This window comes from Mercenaria mercenaria, unplaced genomic scaffold, assembly GCF_021730395.1.
Source record: "Mercenaria mercenaria strain notata unplaced genomic scaffold, MADL_Memer_1 contig_4342, whole genome shotgun sequence".
Classification (NCBI taxonomy): Eukaryota; Metazoa; Mollusca; class Bivalvia; order Venerida; family Veneridae; genus Mercenaria; species Mercenaria mercenaria.
Genome location: NW_026462562.1, coordinates 57,586 through 68,278, shown reverse-complemented (window position 1 = coordinate 68,278; position 10,693 = coordinate 57,586). Strand labels below are relative to the sequence as shown.

Genomic DNA, 10,693 nt, shown 5'->3' with positions numbered 1-10,693 from the left:
TAAGAGTTGAATTGTTATATTTTTTTGACTTGTCGATATCCGCTCCTCTAGGTAGACAAGTAAAATATAAAATGAAAATCGGTCTACTCGAGGGGTTCTTTTTAGGGGCTATTGTCGGGCTTGGAAAAAATTTCCCATCGTAGCCAAAAAGGGCTACGGATTTAAAAAATTGAAATTTTGCAAGCTGGTTAAAACTGTGAGCCTTAAAAATAAAAATGTAAAAGGCCATTTCAAAAAGATGATTTAAATAAAAAGTAAAAAATAAGGAATTTCTTTCTTTTAGGGTGGGGTGTTTTTTTAATTTTTTTTTACAAGGAAGTTGTTATCACGTTTCTAAAATTGTCAAAGGCCCAACCATGCCTCTGTACTGGAGTGCCGTCCTTTAAAAATAAATAATTCCATTTAAACAGTCATGCCTGCCAAGTAAAAACACGGTTTTTAATTTTAAAAATTCAATTGGGTTGTAACAGAGAAGTTTAAAAAAAACTAAAAACGGAAAGGAATTAAAAACGTCTGAAAGCGACACAAAGGTGAAATTTTTTTCTCATTCCCCGGGAAAGAAATCGTTGGAGAATGTCTTTGTTTCCTCAAAATTTTAAAATGTCGGCGCAGGTTTAAGTGTATCATTCCTCTAAAAAAAAAATGTTCAAAATGTCGCCCTTTTAAAATGTCTCAGTTGGAATTTAAGCATGTTTGTACACAAAATTTTATCAGTGTAGTCACGTTCCCGGGATTGCTTTGGCAACAAAATTTTCAGTTACTTTGAATTTCTTTCGGGGGGAGCATCTTATTGTGCGGATATTGCGTTCGCCTACTGATCTGACGGGGCTTTTTTACATTTAAAGAAAGCTGATATCCCGAAATTTTCGGGGTGTCGCAGCCCCTGGTCTAAACCGGAACTCCATATTTTTTTTTTTGGATAGTATGTGTTGTTTGGATACCCTCGTATGTTACCGTAGTGGGATTCGATCCCGATTTTCGTCGCTTCGCGACGAAAATCGGTAAGATCGATTCCCTATTAAAAGAAATAAATCAAATGTGTATCCGACAAAGTACAGCTAAACCTCTTCTATCATAAAGCAAACTAAGGCTGCTGATACTAGTGATAGTTTTCTACATACGGCAGTCTACTGACTAAATGAGCCGTGCCATGAGAAATCCAACATAGTGGGTTTGCGACCAGCATGGATCCAGAACAGCCTGCGCATCCGCGCAGTCTGGTCAGGATCCATGCTGTTCGATTTCAAAGACTATTGTTATTAGAGAAACCATTAGCGACCAGCATGGATCCTGACCAGACTGTGCGGATGCGCAGGCTGATCTGGATCCATGCTGGTCGCAAACCCACTATGTTGGTTTTCTCATGGCATGGCTCAAATGAGTGCAGTTGTAGATTATAGTTCTAAAATGGCACAAACTCAAAACATTCTTTGTATTTCATTTACTAAAAGAAAGCTTTTCACTAAATTTTGAAGAATGACATAAATCTGGAGGCATCCAGCTTGAAAACATATTAAATTTCTTGCAAATTTACCAGCACGCATATCATTCTTGTAATGTAAAAGCTTAGCCACTTTACTGATAATAAAGAGTTTGTCATAAAATTTAGGCTTTTGTACTTTTTAGATTTTATTTTCTGTAATAGTGACAAATGCCAGTCTATTTTAAATACTTATTATAATATTATCATAATATTGGGAATAGGATATAGACTGGCTACATTCACAATTGAAAAAAAAAACATAGTGTAGGAGCTAGTCTATCAGAAACTGTATGATTTGTTGAAGTTTATAACACTACACGTTAAATAGGTTTTCTTCAGAATTATGAAATGTGACTGTAATGTTTAAGAAATGAAATGATTTTTCTTTTGGTGTTTTTTAAATATAATTTACAAATACAAGGGTGTCTGATGAAGAAAAGAAGTTGATGGGTGCCACAATTAGAAATGCCATTAATGGAGGAGATCAGCTGGCACTGCCAGCCCCTCAGACAAGACTACCATTAATGCCAGGGCCATCTCAGTATGGGAATACACTTGAGTTGCCAGGCCCTCAAGCACAACTATCACATGCAGCAACAGGTCTATTTAGAGATATGATGCCATTGCAAGCCCCCCATGCACGCCTAGCACCAACAACACCATATCACGGTGAATATTTTACTATGGACTGATCTGTATAGTTTTTTTTACCTTATTAGAATATTAATCCTCTGCTTAAATATTCAAACTTAACATCTGAAATACATGTACTCCGGTACAATGAGTGTACTTTAAAAAACAAATGACCAATTTTCAGTACTGTATTGTCATTTTTCTTCATTTAAACTACCACTTATAAATATAATACATTTTTTACTATTATAGTTTTCATTTAATAGGAGCCCATCAAATCCAACATCCACTAGTGGCAACGGCACTTGAGGGAGTAAGGAATACAGCGACACCATCACCTTATGTGGCCAGACCATCACTTTATGCACCTACCCAAGGACCATCAAATAGTAATGTATTTTTAGTAATTAAAAATTCAAATACGTAATATTTAAATATAAATATAAATAAAAATTTAGCAGAAAAATACCTTGGTGCTATGTTTTAGGGTTACCGGACGTACTGTAGCTAATTATAGATTAATCACCTAAACCTGTGAAGGCTTTTTTTTCATCTTGATTTTTTTTTGATAATTTATTTTTTCATTTAAGTTTAAAAATGATTTTTAAGCATAAGCGTTCTATAATCTATTTAACAAATAATCAAGGGCTTCGAGTGGTTTATCATCTGATTTACCACGGTTCAGTGTTCAGATGCGTTGTAAATGAACCACGAGGACGTTAGCACGAGCGGTTCAATACTGAAGCATAGGTCTGAACGATGAACCGTGGTAAATTAGATGATAAATCACAAGAAGGCCTCGACTATTTTCATTCTGACATGCTCATTGATGTATTTTAATAAATATTAAGATGGATTTCATTTACGCGAGGAGTAATGTCTCGCACGTCAGGGAACAATTTGATGAGATCATTCACTCTTACCGGTCCATGCGTCAACCATTGTTTATTGCAGAATATACAGAGCTTGACTTTCTTTTTGTTTAACTACAAATCAAACCGAGCCATGTTAGAATGTTTTATAAAATTATAAAAAAGCAGCTTACAAGTCAAGTTTATTCAATCTAATAAATAAATTATTCCCTCTAATTTACAGACACAGGAGCTTCTAGATCAAATGAAGATTTACCTATGAACCAGTCAAGAGCCATCAGCACCATCCAGTCAAAATGTGAGTGAAAACTTTTAACACGAATTGAGAATGTTTCAATGTCTTCAATGAATATTATTATAATATTGATAAATTTACACGAAATTTACAGTAAATTACACTATTTTTAGATGACGACACTACCTGTAAACACTAGTTTTAAGGTAGCAGACTTAGGATTATTGGCAATTGTTTTTTCCGTATATATATCAAAATCATTTCAGCTTCCTGAATCGTCAACAGAGGCAATGGCAAAGGAAATTGAAAATTGTTAAGCTGTGACTGTTGATCAAACAGTAATATATGAAAATTTAGAATGACCCAAAGCTATTTACAAAGATTTTGCACAATTTTCATAACACAAAACAATTTCTAAGAAGCTGTACTTATATATGATTTTTTTCAGAGATATATCACGGTGCTGGCCATTGAATAAAAAAAAATACCAGTACAGTATTACAATATTCTAAAATTAATTTTTGATGTACTGTAGATGTATTTAACTTGCTGCATATTTTTATCAGCAAATAACTTTTCAAATTACAGCAAACCAGGACGATTCAGATTTGCCTTCAGATATTGTCGACATGCTGTTTGACAACTTCGACAATCTGCCATCATCTGGCCAAGTCAACACAACATCAAACTTGACGTCCATGACTAGAAACCATGCACCAAGTTTTAACAACTGTGTTTTCAATGGACTCACCATCAACTTCAATTTAAATTGAAAAACAAATGAAGGATGCCATCAGGCACAAGTTTGCTAATTAACTTTAGTATAAAACATGAAAAAAACATACATACACTTCTACAATAGGTTATTGCCATGATAATCTGTGTGGTCCAGAACTGTTCTGAAGTTGTTCCTTTTGTGTTGTCGTTTTTCGTTTCTTTACCAGTTTACATATTGAAAAAATTTGTTGTTTTTCTCGTCCACCATAGGCCCAGTTATGATGGACTATTCGTTCGCTTGAAATGTTCTCATAAGTTAATATTTTGATATCACAATAGAATGTTTTGTCACAGATAAATGTAGGCTAGCCTGCATATAGGATATGCAGTTATTGTTGCTACACGTGACCTGTTCCATGTTTGTCAGTTTACACGACTCTATTTTCCTCTTAGGTAGCCGATAGTAAACTTTGTCATTGACTTCTTCGTTTCTTTTCGTTAGTTTAATCCACAATGATACAAACTAAGCACAAATTAACTGATCCTATTCTTTAAAATGTGAACTTTTTCCAAGTTTAATGAAAGTTCTTTAGTTCTAGTACATCCAGACATTTTAGATACTGTAATAAAATCATATTTTTTTAAAACAGGTTCACTAATATAACTAATATATATTATTAGTTATAAAGGTTTTTGACGGGATATACGGTGGGCATATAGCCTGACTGTGATTCATATAACCCGAGGCTATATGCCCACCGTATATCCCGTCAAAAACCTTTATAACTAATAATATATATTAGTTATATTTGTGAACCTGTTTTAAAAAAATATGATTTTATTACAGTATCTAAAATGTCTGGATGGCGAGGCTATATGCCCACCGTATATCCCGTCAAAAACCTTTATAACGAATTTGTAATACTGCAAATCCACGTATTTTCTATTATTAACTCAAAAAAGGTTATTTCGATTTTTTTTTTTAAATCACATTCCCCATTTGGTGCCTCAACGTGCACCTTGTGTTTCGCCATTTTCCGTAACAAGTACGGAAACGTACGAAGTTCCGACGTGTAGATTACATTTCGGTCACGAAAGAACTTTCATTAAACTTGGAAAAAGTTCACATTTTAAAGAATAGGATCAGTTAATTTGTGCTTAGTTTGTATCATTGTGGATTAAACTAACGAAAAGAAACGAAGAAGTCAATGACAAAGTTTAGATATGGCACAAAATGTGCACCTCTGCACAAGTGTGTCCATTTGTAACCTACTATATACATTTGGTTACTGGGGTTACTTACTATATTGCTTTGGTTACTCTTCTAAATGTGTGGCAATACACATAACCAATGACTTTTGTGGGATTTTGTTGAGAAAAAATCATGTCTCTTTTCTGGTTACCGGGTTACCCTTCTTTTCTTTGGTTACTCCTGGTTACTTTTGGTTACTAGAGTATATACTTATGAAACATGTATTGAAAATAATTTCAGAAAAATACATGTCTCTTTTTCTGGTTACTGGGTTACCCTTCTTTTCTTTGGTTACTTCTGGTTACTTGCGGTTACCAAAGCATTATACTTATGAAACATGTATTGAAAATAATTTCAGAAAAAAACGTGTCTCTTTTTCTGGTTACTGGGTTACCCTTCTTTTCTTTGGTTACTTCTGGTTACTTTTGGTTACTAGAGCATATACCTATGAAACATGTATTGAAAATAATTTCAGAAAAAACATGTCTTTTTTTCTGGTTACTGGGTTACCTTCTTTTCTTTGGTTACTCCTGGTTATTTTTGGGTTTACTAGAGTATATACTTATGAAACATGAATTGAAATAATTTCAGAAAAATACATGTCTCTTTTTCTGGTTACTGGGTTACCCTTCTTTTCTTTGGTTACTTCTGGTTACTTGCGGTTACTAGGGCATTATACTTATGAAACATGTATTGAAAATAATTTCAGAAAAAAACATGTCTCTTTTTCTGGTTACTGGGTTACCCTTCTTTTCTTTGGTTACTCCTGGTTACTTGCGGTTACCAAAGCATTATACTTATGAAACATGTATTGAAAATAATTTCAGAAAAAAACATGTCTCTTTTTCTGGTTACTGGGTTACCCTTCTTTTCTTTGGTTACTCCTGGTTACTTAATTTAATTTTGGTTACCAAAGCATTATACTTATGAAACATGTATTGAAAATAATTTCAGAAAAAAACATGTCTCTTTTTCTGGTTACTGGGTTACCCTTCTTTTCTTTGGTTACTCCTGGTTACTTTTGGTTACTAGAGTATATACTTATGAAACATGTATTGAAAATAATTTCAGAAAAATACATGTCTCTTTTTCTGGTTACTGGGTTACCCTTCTTTTCTTTGGTTACTTGCGGTTACCAAAGCATTATACTTATGAAACATGTATTGAAAATAATTTCAGAAAAAAACGTGTCTCTTTTTCTGGTTACTGGGTTACCCTTCTTTTCTTTGGTTACTTCTGGTTACTTTTGGTTACTAGAGCATATACCTATGAAACATGTATTGAAAATAATTTCAGAAAAAAACATGTCTTTTTTTCTGGTTACTGGGTTACCCTTCTTTTCTTTGGTTACTCCTGGTTACTTTTGGTTACTAGAGTATATACTTATGAAACATGAATTGAAAATAATTTCAGAAAAATACATGTCTCTTTTTCTGGTTACTAGGTTACCCTTCTTTTCTTTGGTTACTTCTGGTTACTTGCGGTTACTAGGGCATTATACTTATGAAACATGTATTGAAAATAATTTCAGAAAAAAACATGTCTCTTTTTCTGGTTACTGGGTTACCCTTCTTTTCTTTGGTTACTCCTGGTTACTTTTGGTTACCAAACCATTATACTTATGAAACATGTATTGAAAATAATTTCAGAAAAAAACATGTCTCTTTTTCTGGTTACTGGGTTACCCTTCTTTTCTTTGGTTACTCCTGGTTACTTAATTTAATTTTGGTTACCAAAGCATTATACTTATGAAACATGTATTGAAAATAATTTCAGAAAAAAACATGTCTCTTTTTCTGGTTACTGGGTTACCCTTCTTTTCTTTGGTTACTCCTGGTTACTTTTGGTTACTAGAGTATATACTTATGAAACATGTATTGAAAATAATTTCAGAAAAAAAAACATGTCTCTTTTTCTGGTTACTGGGTTACCCTTCTTTTCTTTGGTTACTCCTGGTTACTTTTGGTTACCAAAGCATTATACTGATGAAACATGTATTGAAAATAATTTGAGAAAAAAAAACATGTCTCTTTTTCTGGTTACTGGGTTACCCTTCTTTTCTTTGGTTACTCCTGGTTACTTTTGGTTACCAAAGCATTATACTTATGAAACATGTATTGAAAATAATTTCAGAAAAAAACATGTCTCTTTTTCTGGTAACTGGGTTACCCTTCTTTCCTTTGGTTACTTTTGGTTACTTGCGGTTATCAAAGCATTAGACTTATGAAACATGTATTGAAAATAATTTCAGAAAAAAACATGTCTCTTTTTCTGGTTACTGGGTTACCCTTCTTTTCTTTGGTTACTCCTGGTTACTTTTGGTTACCAAAGCATTATACTTATGAAACATGTATTGAAAATAATTTCTGAAAAAAACGTGTCTCTTTTTCTGGTTACTGGGTTACCCTTCTTTTCTTTGGTTACTCCTGGTTACTTTTGGTTACCAAAGCATTATACCTATGAAACATGTATTGAAAATAATTTCAGAAAAAAACGTGTCTCTTTTTCTGGTTACTGGGTTACCCTTCTTTTCTTTGGTTACTTTTGGTTACTTTTGGTTACTAGAGTATATACTTATGAAACATGTATTGAAAATAATTTCTGAAAAAAACGTGTCTCTTTTTCTGGTTACTGGGTTACCCTTCTTTTCTTTGGTTACTCCTGGTTACTTTTGGTTACCAAAGCATTATACCTATGAAACATGTATTAAAAATAATTTCAGAAAAAAACGTGTCTCTTTTTCTGGTTACTGGGTTACCCTTCTTTTCTTTGGTTACTTTTGGTTACTTGCGGTTACTAGGGCATTATACTTATGAAACATGTATTGAAAATAATTTCAGAAAAAAAACATGTCTCTTTTTCTGGTTACTGGGTTACCCTTCTTTTCTTTGGTTACTCCTGGTTACTTTTGGTTACTAGAGTATATACTTAGGGAAACATGTATTGAAAATAATTTTCAGAAAAAAACATGTCTCATTTTCTGGTTACTGGGTTACCCTTCTTTTCTTTGGTTACTCCTGGTTACTTTTGGTTACCGAAGCATTATACTTGTGAAACATGTATTGAAAATAATTTCAGAAAAAAACATGTCTCTTTTTCTTGTTACTGGGTTACCCTTCTTTTCTTTGGTTACTCCTGGTTACTTTTGGTTACCAATGCATTAGACTTATGAAACATGCATTGAAAATAATTTCAGAAAAAAACATCTCTTTTTCTGGTTACTGGGTTACCCTTCTTTTCTTTGGTTACTTTTGGTTACTTGCGGTTACTAGAGCATAAACCTATGTACTGAAAGTAATTTCAGAAAAAAAACATGTCTCTTTTTCTAGTTACTGGGTTACATTTTCTTTTCTTTGGTAACTCTGGTTACTTGCATTTACTCCAGGTTATGTTCAGTTACTAGAGCAAATACTCTATATTTTGATGAAAATGAACAGTATTTATTATGGTGAATGTGTTACACTTCTGTATTACTTTGGTAAGCATGTGTACTTGGTAAATTACTTGTATTACATTCATTTACATTTATTATTACAAGAAAAAAATGGTCATCATTTCTGTTTATAAATTCTTTAGCATACTCACTATAACTTGTGATAATCCAACCCTATATATATTTTTGTATAAGATTATAAGTGTTTTGCAAAAGACAAGAACATGTCTGCATCCTAATCTAGTTATATTTAAGGAAACAGTGCAGTGGTCATCTGAACTTAGATTAAAGTAATATGGGGAAATCATACTCAGTGGTTCTTTATATTGGATGTACAAAATGAGGAGGATACTGGTGTTTTTAAGAAATGAAACATCTTTCATTTTTGGTGTCCATGGGAAATGAACGGCAGAATAGAATCGGCAAACCGTGAATCACGCTAATAATTTTTGTATAATGTGTCAATCCTATTCTGTTGTTCATTTTGCATGGGCATCCAAAAAACTTTCATTTCATTTATTGACATTTCATTTCCTCTCCATTTGTAAACAAGATTATATTTTAAATTTTGTTGCTAGAAAAGCTGCCAGGGCGTAGACGGGTTTATACGCAAATATGCGTAAACGTATAAATAAAATAGCCCCAAAATGCAATAAATATTGATGCCTATACTGGATTAGGCACAAAAAACTAGAAACGCTGCAAATCAAAAAGTTAAAGAATGAGTTTTTATTAAAAAAAAACCTCTTGTTACTTCTTGTATTAACCTGAATAAAATGTTTTCTATTATTCACTTGGTATAAACTATACAGTACAGTGAGAAACAATTATTGCATGACAGTTTTTGTTTTATCATTGTTTTCAATAAGTATCTGAATGATGATTTACAACCGGGAAACTTCAAAGATGTCTTTGACGGCACGTCAGACAAGTAAACGTCAAGTAATAAGCTTCAGATGTTAAAACTGTTACAAGGAGTGTACAGGTTTCCTTCTAGGTATACATGCAGTAAAGCTATGATTTAAGGGTCTGACCAAATATTGTGAATTTCATCAGGAAATATATCATACTTTTAATGTAGACCTACACCATGTTTTATTTCAGAAATATTTCAAAGTTAACTTAATATGTGTAACAAAAACCTTGAAACTTGTTCAAAATTATTTAGTTAAAATTTTGTCTCAAAGTGCTCCAGAATGCACCTAATTTGATCCAGAATTCATAAAGTTTTTGGGGGAGCAAGCCCGGACTCCCCACCTCCTAGAAATATACAGAATTCTCATGTGCGAAAGGTGATTTTCAGGCCAGCTACGCCTCTGGCTGCGAACATTCTTCCTGAATATACAACATCATCAAAACACGGGCCCAAATTTAAATAAGTATCATTGACGTAACTTTCCTTCTCAGGGTGATAGGAATTAGGGGAAGGGTTGGGGGGGGGCATAAACCCCCATCCCCACCCCCAATAATTTGACCGATTAAGGTAATTATCATATGGAAATTTCTGAGTCAGTTTTAGCTGTGCTGTGCCCTGCAGTTCTGTAATTATTGTTTTTGATGGGCTAAGCACGCACAACAAAATGCTTCCTACCTGCCTACTGCCAATAAAAAAGAATAGGGCAATTGAAAATATACTGAAAGTAAAATGAACTTGTGTAAGAAGCAAAACCAGGTCACAGAATTAAGTGGTCTTTTACCATTTTTTAATTGTATTCAATACATGACACCAAATTATTCTCTTCATTTTGTTTCATTAAGTATTTTGGTTGTATGTAAACAATTCAAACATTGTACCTTTCAAAAACGTATATGCATTTATGTATCTTGGTATTTTCCCCCTCTCCTACATTCTATTCAAAATGTCTGAATAACCAAGCACACAAAACCAATCAGATTATAGTATTACTGACAATTTTTAAGTGACAAAAACAAATGAAATAATCTTTATTTCAGTTTATTACGTTAGAATTTTATAAATTACGTTATATATTACAAACAACATAGAAAACAATAGCTGTCGTAGGACAGCAACGCTTGATTATTCAATAGCTTTTTCAATTATATAAAT

General features: G+C 33.0%; 1 protein-coding gene across 1 annotated transcript; it reads left to right on the top strand.

Moving 5' to 3' along the window:
* Positions 1-1,904: 1,904 nt before the first annotated feature.
* LOC128553805 (uncharacterized) lies at positions 1,905-4,353 on the top strand (the record flags this gene model as incomplete). The annotated part of the gene is made up of 4 exons (XM_053534988.1): positions 1,905-2,152; positions 2,383-2,505; positions 3,212-3,286; positions 3,812-4,353. Coding segments are annotated over 4 exons (631 nt in total), but the record flags the coding sequence as incomplete, so codon positions are not given.
* Positions 4,354-10,693: the final 6,340 nt, after the last annotated feature.